Source organism: Heliconius melpomene, chromosome 13, assembly GCF_056956725.1.
Source record: "Heliconius melpomene rosina isolate 202511_hmr_F chromosome 13, ASM5695672v1, whole genome shotgun sequence".
NCBI classification, from domain to species: domain Eukaryota; kingdom Metazoa; phylum Arthropoda; class Insecta; order Lepidoptera; family Nymphalidae; genus Heliconius; species Heliconius melpomene.
Genome location: NC_140401.1, coordinates 1,629,060 through 1,647,834, shown reverse-complemented (window position 1 = coordinate 1,647,834; position 18,775 = coordinate 1,629,060). Strand labels below are relative to the sequence as shown.

At 32.4% G+C, this 18,775-nt stretch overlaps 1 protein-coding gene across 3 annotated transcripts in view; it reads right to left on the bottom strand.

Annotated features, from left to right (window-relative positions):
• Lmpt (four and a half LIM domains protein limpet) overlaps positions 1-18,775 on the bottom strand; it is a 123,122-nt gene that overhangs the window by 43,000 nt on the left and 61,347 nt on the right. For all 3 annotated transcript variants that reach the window (XM_085195780.1, XM_085195778.1, XM_085195779.1), the window contains exons 3-6: positions 2,229-2,376; positions 890-1,106; positions 398-501; positions 24-167 (exon numbers count right to left, since the gene is read on the bottom strand). In XM_085195780.1, the coding sequence (XP_085051906.1) occupies positions 24-167; positions 398-501; positions 890-1,106; positions 2,229-2,376 (613 nt within the window). The remainder of the gene's footprint in view (positions 1-23; positions 168-397; positions 502-889; positions 1,107-2,228; positions 2,377-18,775) is intronic.

Here is an 18,775-nt window from a genome sequence, read left to right as displayed (position 1 = left end):
AGAATATATTTTGTATTTCTTACCTCATCGCAAGCATGACACCTCGGGTTCAACCGTTCCCCATAATGTCGTACGCAGTAAAGACGTCCATCACAAGCGCAGTACGCGAGCTCCACGAGGAGCTCGTCGCACTCTGAGCACGTGAAACACGCTGGGTGAAAGAATGCCTGTGAAGTAAATAAAAAATAAGTACAAAAAATAACATGTATTCCTTTATAAAAATACTTGTTATGAAGCTATAGTCAAATGATCGTTGATTATCAGTTATTAGATAGAAATTATTTAGCGCCATCTATCCACTGGCAGCGTAAAAAACATTTTTAGTATATACATTCATATTCTCGCCGCCCAACGAAAGATGGCGCTGTTGCGTTTTAAGAAAATCTAAAATTCTCACCTCTTCACCGATTCTTGGGGCCTGAATAGCAATATTACCATTGCGTATCGTTTTATTGCAACCCATACACTCGATCGAGGAGCCGTGATGTTGACATGCCAGTCCTGAAAAATTTTGATTCGATTAATATTATAATTTTGACGTACTACTGGCATTTATAAACGTCAATCATAGTAATATAGATATTTTTTTTTTACTTAAGTCTTTTTATTTACGGCCGCTATGTTGATATGTACAAAAAAACGCTTGGATCACTTCTATCGGCAAATACTGTAAATTATGTTACGATTTGATTAAATAATATCGACGATATATTTAAAGAAGGTGTTTGTTGAGTTTATTTACTATTTCATTAATCATTGACTAAAATATCTCAAAATCGTCAGTATTTCAATATGACCATTTTATAATGTGTTGACATAATATATATATACTAGTATAAGTTAATAAAAAAAATATTCCAACCACTCAACATTAGATGGCGCCACATACCGATATCCAAAGCAATTTCATTTCTAGCCGCCACAAAGTCTTCAAATTGTTTCCGATAGGTCTCTTCAATGTTCCTGCAGTGTGCTAAGGACAGATCCTGTTTCGGTAGCTGGGCGGCCAGGGCTCGCGTCCGCCAGGCGCGCCACGCCGCGGTCCCGGTGGCGCCGCCTACCGCGTTCGGCGCTCGTTCTGATAACGCTGACCAATATAATTCTGTCTGTAAAAGTTGTTTTTTTTAGAATTAATTATTAATATTAACAAATAAGACCAAGGGTTAAGTTGCTAGTCAATGTCCTAGCAAAATAAAGACCTGAGCTCAATGACAGGTCCTCTCTGCAGGTCCTCTCTGCTTATGTGGGGTAATGCATGCATAAATGCAAATACGAAAAAAAACTTTTTTTTCTTTCTATATAAAATTAATGTTTTGTTTTTAAATGTAAAATAAACATATGTGTAACAAGTGTGAATATTTGATTTTGTGATTAAATTAGAATTATAAAAGTAATAATTATGTTAGCAATTTTTACAATTATTTTGAAACGTATCTTGCGTTCTGTGTGATAGTTACACACACAAGGGGATACAGAGTGAAGAAAAAAATCTTTCTGTCTTTAAAATCATAGTAGGTAATAAACTTATATAATATTTTAGAGCTGAGTGGAGGTAATCACACGGTGATTACCATGTTTAATTTTAACAAAGATAAAGTTCATCGTTAACAAAGCTATCGCGTAACATTTATACTTAACTTTTGTTTAAGTAATTAAATATCGGCAGAAGGCTATCATACTGTATACAAATTACTGTGACTTTATAATGTACAGGTCAAATAAATTACGATTATATTAAAAATAAACTTTTACGTTATAATATTATTTTATACAGTGGCGAGGCAAGGCACAGCGTTGAGTTTCGCCATTCAACATGCAATAAGTATATCCAGAATTCGGTGGAAAGTGGGAAACGGAAGTGTCTTAATGAGAATGGAGTTAAGACTAACAGAAGGTTCCCAGGTTCCCTATACATGCACTGCTGCGGGATACAACGTGAAGATAAAAACTCTATACATAACAAAAATTTAAGGCTACTAAGAAGATATAATGTGATTGATTGTCGATACAAAAGAATCAAATCTTAAGTAAGTTATATTTTTGGTCTTTATGTATCTGTTTACATTTAAAATACAATATGATTTTCTTGAATATCGATCACCTAATGTTTATAATTTGTCCAAATACGCTCAGTGATACTTCTGTCCGAGAAGTCGGGGTTTGTATCCAATATCCTTAGAATAATTAGGAAAAATGAGGTTATATTTCAAGTCATAATATTAAAATACCTGTTTAGCAGTAAGTCCAGGTGGGCTGTTGTCATAGGAATGGTGGGTGCGCGTGTCCCGCAGACCGAGGCGGTCCCGCACCGACCCGAGCTCTTCGTGATACACTGAGTGCTGGAGGCGGTCGCAGCCACACGACTTGCAGGTTTTCCTGTGAAAATGGAAAATAATTGTTTAAAATATGATAGTAGTCAAAGTATTTATAGTATAATTAATACATATTAGCTAAACACAAGAATAAAAAAAACAATAGAAATGTAATGTAAACATTCCATCAAGAACTATCAAGAGTTGGAATGTTTTTTTAAATTAGCTGTTTTTTCTTTAATTTTTCTTTATACAGACTGTCGCGGTACAGGGACACAAGCATGCGATTGTAGCTTTGCTAAAATGACGTAAGTCTGGCGGCTCTGGGATCTTGGGCTACAGTAAAACGTAAACCTATCAGACATTAAAACATAATTGTAAATATGGTAAATATATGTATATTAAAAAAATAAAGGTAAATACTTAGGAATAAGTTAGAAACGTAACTGATTAACTCAATCTCACACGAGCGCAAACAAGACCTTGTACCGATAGTTGTGGTAATTTGATTTTACAACCATTTGTTTTGTTTCACAGGTATGCGCTATTCAGCTTGTTAACAACAACGTTAATTATTTCTAAACATTGATGTCACAAGCGCCAAGTGGCTTATAAAATACTGACAACTTGGTAACAATCTGGTGCTGTCTTGGTAACAAGACACTCCGTTCCCCATTCTGACAATTCCAATCGCCACTTTCCACTGAACTCTGGAGGCATTGCGTGGGATTGCGGTATCCAAACCCATGCTTTGCGTTGTTACCAGAGTGAAATATTAAATATTTCATTCCCCGAATGGGAATCAAACCCGCAACCAGTCGGTTTTACAGTCACACTTTGTGCCGCTACGCCACGACTGGCCTCTAGTCTTAATTTTGTATACCTATAAAATGCATTCATTATTTGAAATCGTTAAAATAAGCTAATTTATATGTACAGATATAAAAAAGATGCCAAACATGAAGAACAAATCGTGGGAATGCAAATAAAAGATTTTGTACTGTAATTAACCTCTTGTTTACATTTCTTTTACAACGTATTTAAGTGACATAAAGAGATTACGACCGGACATTAAAGAATCCAAATTAACATAAATCATAAGAACAATTATTAAAAAATTGTAATTAATCTATAACTTTTCAAGCGCAGTAAAAAAGATGTAGAACAAAAGATAATTTTTTTCTTAATGGATACCATAAGTAATGAAATAGGCACTTATGTAAAGAAATTAAATAGACATTATTTATTTTGAAAAAATACGAGAAAGGAATATACCTACTGAGTTATGACGAAACTAAATTTATTTTAATTTAAACATTTTTATACAATAAATAATTTTTGTATTAATACTTATATTTGTAATGTTTATTCCATATTTATTACATGGAAAAATATCTTATTTTTGAATTAAAATTTGTAAGTAAATGTTAAGACAAGTGCTACTCTACTTTATGTAGGAGATGCATTTTTAATTTGACATTTTTTATTTGGCATAATTAGTATTTTTATGGTCAATTACTCACAGCCCCTCAAAGTACGGCGGTTAATATTGAAATGCTAACAATGCACGACGACCGGCTGCCATGAGTGAATGAACACTGATAAAGTGATTCTTTGTACGAGTACTTGAATTTAGAGGCAAGAGGTGACATTTTAAAAATATAACACCTATTTTATTAGATCACCTATTCTAAAAAAAGGGGTATAGTAAATATTATTGTTTCGTTCAGACAATTAATTTTGGTTGCTTATTAAATATAGTTTAGACGAAAGTAACGATATTACAGACATGATGATTTCTAAATAAAATTAGTAAAATAAAGACAATGTGAATTGCTAGTAAAATAAAGTATATACATATTTATATCATTAGTGCGTCCTTAATAAAAGTACCTACTAAAATATAGTCAAGTAAATACTATTTAATTGGTAAATAAAAGACGACAAGGTGTAACCAGTATTCATAAATTTAAAGTTTTTCTATAAGCATTCATGTAAGGAGCATAAAAAAAATAAAAAAGTAACGAAAATTTACCTTTAAATTCAAATGGCACGTGAAATTTGTGGACAAGTCAAGGTTTTACGTTAACAATACGTGTTATTTTAATTTCCAACCAACCTAACCGCATTGTAGGCCACAGGGTAATAAATTGCATGGAAATTTTTAACTTTGATGTGGAAAGGAAGTGGCACACAGGAAACTCAACAAGTAAACAATGATAATGCTAGAGTTCATTCGTTTACATAGAACATTGTTGTTTTTTATTAAAATTATAATATATTAAAACATAACAAGCAAAAATTATAAGATATATAATATTTTTGTCTATATATGACATTTCTTTTTATTTAAATTAGTAACATATTTATTATTTAATAGCAAATTATGTTTAAATAATTACCTATGCCCATACATAGTACTGCCATTATAACTTTTAAAAAGTCAAAAATAAGATGGCGTCGTCGTCACTCAAATTTACAAAGATCAAGATATCTGCGTTAAAGCTATATAAAGTTCGCTCTACATAAAACAAAAAAATGGTAATATATAGAAATAATTCAATATAGAAATTTATAACAATTTTAAATTTACATAATCTTAAATATAATATCTTGTATGTCCGTAAGCGGTGTTTGCAAATGTAGCATTACAGTAAGTGGCACCGAGGGAGGACTTGAGAAAATTGCAGAGGGGAACGCGTGATTGTCGGTCTGTGAAGAATAATACCGTCCTTATATGTACCTGCATGCAAGAGTCGCTTCAATATGAGAACATATAGGTTGCAGTACAATTTTAACTAACCAAATAAGGAAAATTTCTGTGGGTATTTTTGGATGTAATTATTGTCAATTAAATCGATCAATCATAAATATCAATCAAATAGCAATAATACTGAATTTGCAAATTTATTTTCCTATTTGGTGCAACAAGCACAGACAGACCAACAAAATTCAAAAAATCTTCATGCCTTACTCTACTTATTTTCGTAAAATAACGTATTATTGTGTTAAATTTCCTTAAAATTTATTATTTTCATTTTTATTTTACAAAAATATCTAAGACTAAATGTTTTAGAGCAATGAATATATCTAGCAGTAATTTTAAAAATTAAACAAGCTTGGTTATTTATTATAGCAATTTCCTGTTCACAATGATCTATGTTGTACATTACACTAAGATGCAATTACAGCGGCTCTATAAAAATATGAATTTTACAAAGTCTAATTTGTCAATATGATAGCTCATTTTAAATTCAGCTTTTTTAAAAAAAAATCTTTATAAAGAAATATATGCAATAATATGTATATATTTACTTTGACAAGTGTTATTCACTTAGGTACATCACTATATTCTGGTGTGTTAATTTTAAATACCCTTGTATGTACTCGTATGTATCATTTATTTATTTACGCTCTTATAGGAAGCTAGCCAATTTTAATAAAGGAGTTACGTAATAATATTATTATGATGTTACTATTTCCTACTCGAGTATCCATTTCTTTAATGGGTTTAAAGTTAAGTAAAAGTTTTAATTAAAATAAAAAGTTAGGAGCTTTATTTTATTTTGAGCGTGCTTACTAAACTACAGGTAGCAAATTATTTCACGTTCAAATTTTATTTTCATTTTAAAGTAGCTACTACATTTGACCAGAGAAGACTCGGCCTGAGAAATTCGAGGGCTTGGATTTTTTTCAGTTATTTTGCAGGTTAACAATCTTTTATTAGTGATAATGATACCTCTGAAATAGACTAGAGCGACCATTTTATTCCTAAGGCGTGTTATCATAAACTTAATATTTGAGTAACAGAAAAATAGAAAAATGTCTTATTAAATGCTATATTTTTCCAATATTCCACCACGCGACCAGTCTACATTGCCAGAGATCTTTCTTCATACCTGAGTGACACCTTGACATCAAGCTATCACCAACATATCCACCAACAACATAACAAAATAACAATGTAAATATGTTATTTTACACACGCAATTTCGCAGACATTTACTAGTCTTTATTTATAGCTTACCTGGCTTACGTCCGATAATAACGTCATCCTGACGAGATTAAGTGATTCATTCTATTATACTGCCAATATAAATAGTATATGACCTGGCATTCCAGGTGTAAATTACTCCATTTTTTTTCAGCTTTAAGCTATAACTCACATATAACAGGGTAGGCACAGGGAACCTAGTGGTCAGTTTCTCCGTTCCCCACCAAACTCACCTTTGTACCAGAGCCAAGAAATGAAAATAAATGATAATTAATTTCCCCGAGTGGGAATCGAATCCACAACCGTCGCCTTTAGTCACACGCTTGTGTCAATGTCCAGAACGGCCTCAGAATTTGTATATATTTTATTAATTAGATGACACAAGGCTTGAGGCCATTGTGGCGTGTGAAACTGAAAAAAAAAATGAACTGTTGTTTCTATATTTATTATTATTTACGTTTATAAATCGCATGTTTAGTTGAACGCGGTTTAAATAAATTTGGTTAATCTATCACTTTGACAGTAACGGACGCGGACGTGAGGTTAAATATTGCTTCGTGGCGAATCTCATACTTATTTTAAGTATTTGGTTTTAGTACTTTTACTTGTCTTCTGAGCCATTTGAATTTTTAAAATTGTTTATTTGTTATTATAATTATCTTTTAATTATAACATGAATAGTCATAATAGGGCAAACGGCAAAAGAAGTATCCAAGCACCGGGCTAGGCAATTACAGCGTAAAATAAAAAAAAAATAAAGTTAACAGATTAGCTTCTTTGCCTAAATTTAAGTTGCCCTGTTATCAATAATTGAACTCTATAATTTTTAATTCTTTTGACTTAACTTAAGACATTTATAATTCACCCCTTTTAAAAATGGCTTCCTTTTACGTCTATGCCCTTGCACTTATACGATTTACTTATAAGAACATACGGTTAACTCGTAATTAATAAATATTTAGAAAATATATATATACCTGTTGTGAACACTAAACAAAAAAATTAATAAAAAATATTTAATTAACTAAAATATACCCTTTAAATACCTTTGAATAAATTATTTTTAGGATAAATTCCAACGCTACGTTTTTAAAAGGCCAGGATTGTTAGAGTTAGCGCGCGAAAAATGTTTCACGATTATAAAATATGAGTGTATGGAAAACAAACTATTAAAATTATAGTCTAGGTACAACACAACATTAAACAGAGATGTACTATTTCAGGATTACCAAGATTACGTAACAATATTTTACTGAAACTAGAGATAGTATTCCAAATTTTAAATAAGAATTCATTCACAAAGGTACAGCAAAATTGTAAACATTCTATTTGTGATTCAAAATGATATGTGACGGTACATGCTACAGGTTGTGGGTTTGACTCCTCCTTTGACTCTCGAGGAAATTAATTATTTCATTACTTTGCTTCAACCATATATCTCAAAATCTATGTCTTTTTTAGGCAGGGGGAGCGTAAGGTTAAGCAGAAGACATTCCGTCCAATTTTGTAGATATTGCGTGTATAGTGGCGGAACTTAGCGAGTTGTATATATCAGTCAATAATATTTTATAATATGTTATCGTTTTCGTAATATAAATATTGGTCATTTTAAAACATTTTTACACAGTATTCCTCTATCATGCGTTTGTGAGTCATAAAGATACAATAACTCACCGGAAGTTGTATCTGTATGGCTAAATGAAATTTGATAACTAATTATAACGTTTAAAAATATTTTACCATTATTGTGTTGTATTTATTATCGTATCGTGTAGCAGTGGGACTTTTGACTACTTGCGACGATTCTAGGTTCGATTCCCACACGAGGCAATGAATAGGTACGTACTGGCGGAACGTTACGTTTTATCCTTTTACCACAGATAATGAAATAGGATTGAACCTACGCAGCCGCGGCAGCAAGACGACCGTTATTTAAAAATATAATTTAAATTTTAGAAAATTTTAACCTACATACATGCTACCAATTTAAAATATTAAAATGGTTCTATTAAACACTATAAATTTGATAATATTAAAAAAAAAAACAAAATAGTATAAGTTATTCCGGTAACTGGCTATATAAATCAAAGCACGTAGTTAGCACAACAAGAGTACTATGATATCATCTAATAAGCTAAAGTGCGGCGCTCCCCGTGCCCACCTTAACCCTGTCACGTAAACACTATGAAATACCTTTACAGGTTTATAGATTTTTCTATACTAGTAGCTTGCTGCAACTTGGCTTAAAGATTTTACTGCCCTTTTAATATATTATTGGGAACGGAAATGTCTTAATTGGAACGGAGTGTCTTAACACTAGGTTATTTTCTAGTTAGTTTAGGTAGTTTCCAGGTTACATTAGCCGACCCTGCTTTGTGCATGAAGCTAAAAAAAGAAAGGAAACATTCGTTTCCCCACTTTCAACCAGAATTTGACGCGTTCTTGGTACGATTCGACTTCATTCATTTGAATTAAATTTTTGTGAAACAAAAATTATGAAATATCCGGACAATTATAATAATTTCAGCCATTTAAAAAAGAAAGTTTGAATTATTTGTTTTCTTAATGTAGTTTTTCAACCCTAGTGCTCACAGAGATTTTTTAGAGCGTAAACGCATATTGTATTTCTATTGTTCTAGACATTCTCATTTCAAGTATCTCAATTTATATCCTAATATTGAAGTCTCCATAGTTTTGCTTAAGATGTACGAAGTAAGATTCTTTTTAACAGCAAATATAGGTGTATATAGGTGTATAAATATAATGATGATAAATTATCTTTCTGTTATAATATAGCCATTATTTAAAATTAGGAACACTAAATAATAGTTTGTGTACCATAAATATGTATAGGTATTATTTTTGAACGTTGAAAAATAATAGCTTGAGGATATTTACCAACGGTTAGTTAAAAAAAGTAATTCTTTTAGTAAGGATAGAGAATAAATTGTAATAGTGAAAAGTAAACATGGCGTTTCATTGACAGTAAAATCTAAAGCTACAAGTTTCTACTACTAAAGTTGTCAATGTCGAACGATATTGCAAATGGACTTTTGAAGTAGTTCATCTTGACGATCGTTAAATAGAAAGCCTTGCAACTTTGTATCTGTTGAAGCTTATACTATACTTACACTTTTAATTAAAATATTTGTACGAAGGCAACTAACTTCCATAATTCATTTAAGTGTGGAGATACTATAAAAGATTTTGCTTAAATGAAGGCGAACGTTCTCGCGGCTTTCTTGAAATCATTAAAAAAAATACTTATTTTTATCAACTAATTGATAAACTGTTACATTTACTGTAGTACCTTATATATGACTTTTTATAAATAACACATATATTCGATTTTAACACTGAGCATGAGATTTTGTTTGACAGCGAACATATTCAAATCAAATAGATAGATATAAGGGGATCACGTAAAAGAATGATGACCGCCCGGAGAACTTGAAGAAGACGTTGATGACAATGGTCACCCTGCTAGGTGATAAAGCATGAAAATAAAATAAAAACGCCTGACCAAAAAGATAACGATTCTACTAGACTGATTAAGCCACGCTGTGTTTCATCATCCAACATGTAATCTTGCCCTAATAGCTAAGAGGGGGGAAACGGTGTTTAGTGACTAAATACCCTTGTTTCGCCCCTTTAGTAAAAGTATAAAGATGAACGAAACGTTTCTTATTGATGTTTTTATGTGAACGTTACCGCGATAAAATTTTTAAGTCGCGAATTTTAGCATTCATAAAATACGGTCGTAAAATCTTTATTTACACTGACTGACCTCACAATAATAAAGAATTCAAATTAAATTATATATTAATAACACTTTAAATTATGATATGCGAAATTGTCATAAAATATGAAGAGGTTATAAAAAGTTTTCAATATATTATACAGCTCATCTACTGTTTTCACGTGGCTCTGCTTACTGAATCTCGATAAAAATTCTGCGTGGTGTTAAGGAAGGAAGGATTCAAAGAAAGTTCCCTAAATGTATAATATTTGTTGTAGTTTTTTGTCTTAATTATCAAATGTTAAAAAAGTACTGACTTCACAAGAAAATATACTGAACAGATTTTGCGAAAAAATAACTGAAAGATTACATTCTTTCCTTTCTGCTTAAACTGACATATAATATAAAATTTACGTGTATAGTGGTATGTCGCAGTTGGAATTACACTGAAATGATTGTTTATATTTAAACGAGACTCATGTTGAACAATGTAGAGCATTAGACTTCGTCACTGAACAAGCTATAACTCATATCAGCCTACAAAATGAAAGTGATGCTATGATTATTAAATACAATTATTTCTCTCTCTCTCTCGGATAAGGCAATGCCTGGCGTTGAGTTCCTCCACACAACACGGTGTCCCGAACGAACGAAACGACGGGCAAAACCCCTAAAAATATACTTATTAGACTATTGAAAAGGTCATAGAAAATAATCATTCAAATCTAAATACCGTATTTATGCCCAATATTATAAATGTAAATATATAATTAGGTAGTTAGTAGTTTATTCTATATCGCCAACACAAAGAGCCACACATAATAGAGCATTTTATGGAACATTCACAATGTTCCCTGTAAAATAACATGATTCTTAATTCCCATAGCATAATAGCATCAATTGGTATGCGGCTGCGACGGCGCCATCACTGCAGCGGGTTCGTCGACTCGCGTACGTGCTTACTGATCATTTCTCTTAATCCTCGTCAACAAATCCTATACAGATTACCATATCACAGAAAGAAATAGAGTAGAAATTTAATATTTAATACAATAGAATAAAGACGAAAATGGCGTATCGGTCATCTTATAAGCCAAGAACTCACCATAATCTGCTGAGAGTGTAATTGATTGTATTAATTTGCATTACAAGCTGTTCGGGCACAATATTTATGAACAACATCGTGATTGAAATCTGCATTTATATGGAAAGTAAGCTATTATGCAGTGTTAGTTTGTGTTGAGATACAGGTGTGGTGACTGGTGATGCACCTACTGCGGGTCTTGTACAGTGTAACGTCCTATCGATGTTTTTAGATCAGTTTTATTGATGAAATAAATATTTTTACACACAAATATACAAGATTAATATATTATAATTAAAGCAAGTTTTGTTACCGGTACAATTATATCTTATAAACGGAACCTTACATAAGTATTTTCGGAATCATAATTAGACGGAACTTTGCTCTGAGAATATTATTTGTTATAAAAAATAAAGTTTTACGCTTTTTCCTACGTCGCAATTAGCCAGAGGCACGTAGTGTTAAGATATTCCTTTCGCCGTTTTCCGATCATTTTCCGAGACATTGCTTGTTGAGTGGCGGAAACTTAAATCTTTGAGACTGGGGGAAAAGATAATACCTAATTGGACTATTCTTTTTTTATTAATAAACTACATATTTATTAAGACAATTTACCAAAACTGGACTCTCTTTCTCTCTGCCTATTTTTCACATACTTCATTCGACACCACATATTGTCACTCCATAGGTACCTCCATGAAATCCATTACTCGATCGATTTTCATACGCTCACGACACAAACACAAAGATTCTTAACTATATTGACATAATAATAGCGTTGCACGATTCATATAGATGCATCGTTCACTTGCCCTACATACTGGTCATGACAAATCTTATTATCCGGTCCACAGCTCGCTTTGTGCCCATTGCGCTCGGCCTCGTGACATTGTCATAAAATATATTTGAGACTTGGTTAATAGTTCAAGGTAATAGTAAAAACTCATATTTGTTTTGTATTTCAGAGTACTACGCTACGATGAATATAAACTCATCAGATAAGTTATACTGTTGTGTAAATGTAAGCTGTCTGTCTCTCTTCAGATATTTCATTTGTTATAGCTTAACGCTGTTTGCAGGGTAGGACGTTCCATTTCCTATTAAGACACATTCGTTTGATAATTTTTGCCGAATTCTTGAGGCCCTGCGTGTTGATGCAGGTTGTGGGTGAATACTTCGTCTGGTGGCGAGGCAAAGCGTGGCGTAGAGTTCCGTCACTCAACACGTAATATCTCCAGAATTTGGCGGAATATGGAGAGCGGAGTGTTTCGTGTGTCGCTTAAACGTATATTATTTACCTATATGAAAATTTATTATCCACCTCTAAACAGTTTGCGTAGGAACACAAAGCCAAATATACATGACAGTTTTCTAAATATAAAACCAATATGCAGAGTGCATGGAAACGATACGGAACGGTTCGAAAAAATACGTAGACGATCGTGCTTTCAGGACGATTGGTCACATTCGAAAGTAACGGTAGCCAAGGTGAAATGTCTTTTATTGCGCTATACTGTTTTGTGTTATTGTATGTATAAGTAAGAGAGTGAGACTGTAAGAATTCATTTGGTTGAACGGGCTAATCTCCGCAACAACAGGTTTGAATAGGTTATTTATTCTTGTTGGATTGACCATTTATCGAGAAACGTTACAAGGCTATATTTAATCCCGTTGGTGGGTTCACCAAATGGGTTCACCATTGTATCTGCGGTAGTAGTTACAATTCTTAGTAATTTTCATGTAACAACGAGTGCGAAGCTGCAGGTTAACCTAGTCAAACAATAAAATTTTAACTTTTACATTGATATGTGCAAGTGCGACTTGCACTGACAGAAGAACTGCCTTCGAGCCAGTTCATTGTCTAAAATGTTATATTTAGACTTCATTCGAATATATTCTTTAGTTCTTGGTGTTGACTGGAATAAATACCTGTTACTTATTGTGTAGACACCGCCTAATTTAGGTATTGTAATTATAAACGATGTATAAGCAATAAGTTAATAAAAATGTATGCCTAAATTTTCAATTAAAAATATGATTTCTTTATGAATGTCACGAAAACCTCTTACCCTTTCTTACTATTGTCATAAATAACAAAGGCTTCACGGTCTATTTGAACACTCGTGAACATATAATTAATAGTATATATAAATATCACAGCCGCGGTAGTCACTTTCTACATTCCATTTTACTTGATTTAATTTATAAAAGCCAAATGTTTCAAAGACAAGATTAATTCCATACAACGCTTAGAGTGACACCACTGTAATTTATTTAGTCACGTCAACAAATATATACGTAATATAAACTCTCACTAATACTTAGAAGATGACGAAACTAAGAAATCGGGTCAATTCTTTTATAATGGGAAGATTTTGGATTTTTTTTGCACTATTTACAGCTTCTCACTTTTTACATACCTATTGCAGGGTAGGCAGAACGGCTTTCCTAAAACGTTCCCTATCTTCCACACAATTTTCTAAGACGTTTTGTAGACGTTCCATAGATGCCAAGATGGCCTCTATTCTATTATCTACTTAGGTACCTAATAATTTTGATCATGTTCCCGGTGGACGAGTGGCGTATTGAGGACGAGCTACTGGAGTTGAACCCAGTTCAATCCTATGTCGGTAAGCTATACTATTCCCCTAGGCAGCGTAGCCCCAGGTGTTCGGCCGAGCACTGTGAGTTTTAGTGGGTTTTACGGACCCGTAAATGGGTACTAATTTCAATAACCTAAAATATGCGAAATGGTTGGCTGAATTTTAATATATGAGTACACCTGTATAGCTTATACTGACATAGGCCTCTGATGCATTAGTCTGTTACGGTCACTCCATCAAATTATTTTAAATGAAATTAAATAAAGTTTCAATAAACACATAATTCATGTGAGATTTTTAATCGTTTACTGTCAAAGTAATAAAATATAGAAAAATATCAATGTTTTTTTTAACTAATAGAATATTTTTATGATATGCTAATTGGCTTAAGCCCAATGATATCGCGAAAAGCGACTGCCAGCGACAAAAAAATCAGCAAAAAAATAAATAAATATTGAAGATTTATATTCTCGTGAACAAAACTGTGCATTGCAGTAAATAGCGATTGTAAATTAAGAATAGATTTATGAGTATTTGTTTTGGCCTGTGATTGTTCGATCAGCTGTATGTGTGCTTTGGCGATGTGCGTTTCCGCCCGTCTACTACCGGCTTGGTCATTTTTGGGATTTTTTTATACTATCACAGGTGCCTTTTAAAAAGTGGCCAAGTGCTAAAACAGGTTTTGGAACCACAATGTGGTTTTCAAAGACCTATCTGTATACACCTGTATTGCTTGTACTATAATAGGCCGAAGGGTATAAATGGGAAACCACCGCTGCAGTATCTAGGTATTCTGTGATGGTCACTGCAGATTTTTTAAAATTAATTTAACGTCAAAAATTTCTAAATTTTCAAGTAAACATAAAAAAATCAGAATACTAATATCTAAATAATTATTTGACCTGCTATCTTTGTTTCCCTGTATTCAATATAAAATAATTCGTTCCTTCACACTTCGTATATAAAATAAGCCATCATCTAAAATAAATTAACTGTGAAACAATTGTTATGAAATAACTGTCTACAACGGAATATACAGAAAAAAATATTATTTATTTTTAATCAAGGTTGCCGAGTTGCTAAAAATTATGACAGTACAGCGGAAAAAAATGGAAAATAGCTTCACTTTTGTATAATAACAAAGAGATAATATAAAAAATTATACATATAAAAAATTGTATATGCAGTTGTCGTTTCTATATAGGTACATATAGGTTATCGTGACTATAAATAATGAAATAGTTTCAACTGATTGACTGACTGAATTTATCATTCATGAATATAGAAAAAATGCATTCAACATTCGGCGGAAAATGAGGAACAGAGTGTCATAACACTAGCTTACCTATCCTGCCGTGTGCGGGATACAGCGTGAAGCAAAAAATAAATTTCACAAATACTCATCTCATATACGTACTTTTATTAATAATGTGCAGCGATAATTTATTTACAAATATGTAGATCACTTCCACCCACGCGTCTCATACAGTGTACTCATTCAGTCAAACATTATGTCGCATTTTTTAAAATAGCACTGTTTACTTCTAGTTAGGCGAGCTGACAGATAGACAGAGTGGATTCGGAACGTATACACGTCCAATACACGAAAATAGAAATACAGTTATAACAATAAATCAATAATAAAAGTAAATGTAGGACCATTGTTAAAAATATGTTTTGAATAAGTTTTCGCTGAACTGAGGCATTTCGTATTGACCAGCGGAACTCAACGCCGGGCTTTTTGCCTTGGGCCAGAGCGACGAAATGGAAATATGAAGAAATAATAATTCATTATCTCGAGTGGGGATCGAACCCACGACCGTCACATATAGGTCTCTAGATAAGAAGTTAGTTTACTAAATATATCGATACATCTTATGCGAAAGAATCTAAGTAATAAAAGTAACCTTTTTCATGAATACTATAACAAGAACTAATGTAAGGTTTGAAATTTCTAAATATTAGAATATATTACCATATCACTGAATGGCGCATGTTTGCTAAACATTTTGGCGAAGATCCAAACATGTGGTACACCCTGACTATACCCCCATATACTTTATATGCAATTGCTTCCGTCATTCATATCTCATATTGATACTTGCGTAATGTGTTTTAACCAAAAGCACGATAAACCTTGTATTCATCGACAAATATTCGATTTTCCATCCTCACCTCACAAGTTATCTAATTGACTTAGATAAAATTCTACTAAGTTCAATAACCTTGAGGCTTAATTAGATAATTTACGGTCGTTTCGTTTTCTTAGAAATTATTCTTATAAAATATATATATATATATAAAATAGAAATAAATTAAAGAACTGTGCCTAAACACGACTCGAGCTAAAAAATCGGTTCGAATAAAAAAACTTGTTATATTATTCATCAGATGATATTAAAATTAATGTTAGACACGAAAGTATTTATTTATATTAGTCATAGCGTTAATCGTCTAGACGCCGCGTTAAATTCGTTACGGAAGCTGTTAAGTGTATCTTGTTTATATAAAAAAGTGAAAAGTCTGGCGATAGGATGGAGAATATTTTTAATATATATGAATATCATATCATATTTAATCATTCGGCATAAATGGCAGCGCTAGGCTCCAAGGTTCCCTCTGCCTACCCTGATATGCGAGATACAGCATGAAGCTGAGAGATATTATATTTGAGTGGTAGAACAAAACGGACGATTTGTCGAGTTACCAGAGCGAAGAAAAAAAAAAAAATTATTCCCCCCAATGGAAATCGAAGCGATAGTCATCGCGTTTACAATCAGACGCGACCGCTGCTCCACAGCGGCATCTATTAACATTTCACTAATGTTCATAATTATTAAGACTATTAGTTTTAAAAAGCTTACGTTTACGGAAATGGGGAAGGTATTATACGATTAGGTATTTAAGACATCGGTTATATAACGTGCGCATTGACAGACTTACAGTTATTTTTATATTTCTTAACGAAGCTTATACGAGTAAACCAATTTTAGAATTGTATAATTGATGTTCTAATTTTTAAATGTCATAGAGATGTCAGCTTGTAATAAATTAAAAATAAATGAAATTATCTTTTTTTTACTGTTATATAATATTTTTTCTTGCACTAGGAAACACATTTAAATCCAAAGTTTGTATAAACCGAAAGAACATTTAAAGAGATAAAGCATTTCGTTCTCTAATTTTAATCATTTTTGGCTTTGACTTCTTTTGAGTTGTCTTTTTTTAAACCATTTTTTTTTAAAAAGTACAGTTGCATTATTATCTTATTATTTTCAAGTTATTAGTAAGAGCAGTTCAAATTTGGTTAGGTTAGTGTTCGAGGAGCTCGGTCACTGCTACCAGCTGCTCTCATCAGTGCCTAAGACTTGTCGATCACAAGGCTGGACAATCGCAAGGTGAATCCATAGAATGCTTAGAAGATTGTTCTTTTCACGATATTTTAAAAGGGATTTTTTAAATACATTTACGCATAAGTTTATTGTTTACGTCACTGATAAACTTATACTTCATTTCATTCTCACTTCCATTATAATAAGAAGCACTTGAATGAAAATCAAATACAAGATCCATTTAATCTTTCAATGTGTATCATTACTACGTCCGGCATTGAGAAACATCACATTCGTATTTTCGGTACATTCAAAACAATGTAAAAATTGTATACTGTGGGAAGAATTTTAATCTACGAATTTATTCATTCACTAGAATTTACTATTTAATTTGGGTTACGCTCGACAAACTTAAATAATCTTCTCAGATTACCAAGTTAAGGCAGTAATTCCCTTAATACTGGGTAGAACGGATGTATGTATCTATATCTCAATTCTTTTACCGGTGTGCCAATATACAAAATATAACCTAAAACTTAGAAAAAGAAGAAAGAAAATATCTACCGTAATAAAAAAACCAGTTAAGTGAGAGTTGGACTCGCACACCGTGGCTTCCGTATCAATTTCAGGAAGAACTTAAGTTTTTTATGAAATTAACTACAAATATTAGTTTGTAATCAATTTTTCTCTGATGCGGCAAATGAAGGAACCGTGAAGATGAAGAGAAAAAGAAACCAATAACAGTCTGTGTTATGCCCAGCGCGTCTTAAATATATATACATACGTGGCCATGATAGCGTAATATCTCGTTATAAAGAATATTTACATACTTTTCGACCGATGTTATTTTAACACTGCCCTTCAGACACCATATTTGTAAATAGCGTGTTTGTTAGTGAAAAACGTAAGCAATGAATGGACCTGTTAAATGTTGTTTAGTAAACAATTCATTCTTTCAATGCAATTTCGGCTATTGTCGGACATTACTGACATATCAATGAAAGATTTTGTATCTTATCTTTTTTTTTATTAACACACAGCAGGCATGCAAAGTAAATTCAAAGAAATATTTAATATAGTCATAGTCATCTCCTCAAATGGGAATGGAACCCCACAAGCTGTCGCGTTAAGAGTCACATGCTTGTGTCTGTTAAATTTTGGGGCATTACTCATTATTTAATTATAATTTCTTGGCAAAAGAGAGGACTCGATTGACACACGAAGGCCGACTAGACTTCCATAACAAACTGAAGCGGTAATGAAGCGGCGCGTGTCCATCACAAGATCAAAAGCAATGATTCAAGTCCAGCTATAAATTTATTGTGATTAAATTTAATTTGAGAAATAAAGATTTGATTTATTTATGTATCTTTTTTTGTGTTTACTTAACCTATATATAATAACACTGACTCTATCTTATTTATTTTGTATAAATGGTAGGGGCGAAACGCCAAACGCTACGGTCTTTGGCCTTTGCATACCTCTTTCGTCTCCTCCACTCTCATACACGGCCTCTGGGGGTCCTCAAGCTTTTTACGTCACCTTCCTTTAGTATTACCAATACTGTGTTTTCGAAGGTCAACCGTAATAATAAAACAAATAAAAATATTTTGATGAGTTTGCAAGTCAAGTATTTTATTAAAATAACACAATGCCCTAATATATATTAAACAGAAAGGTATAACCTACTATATATATTTATAGACACATG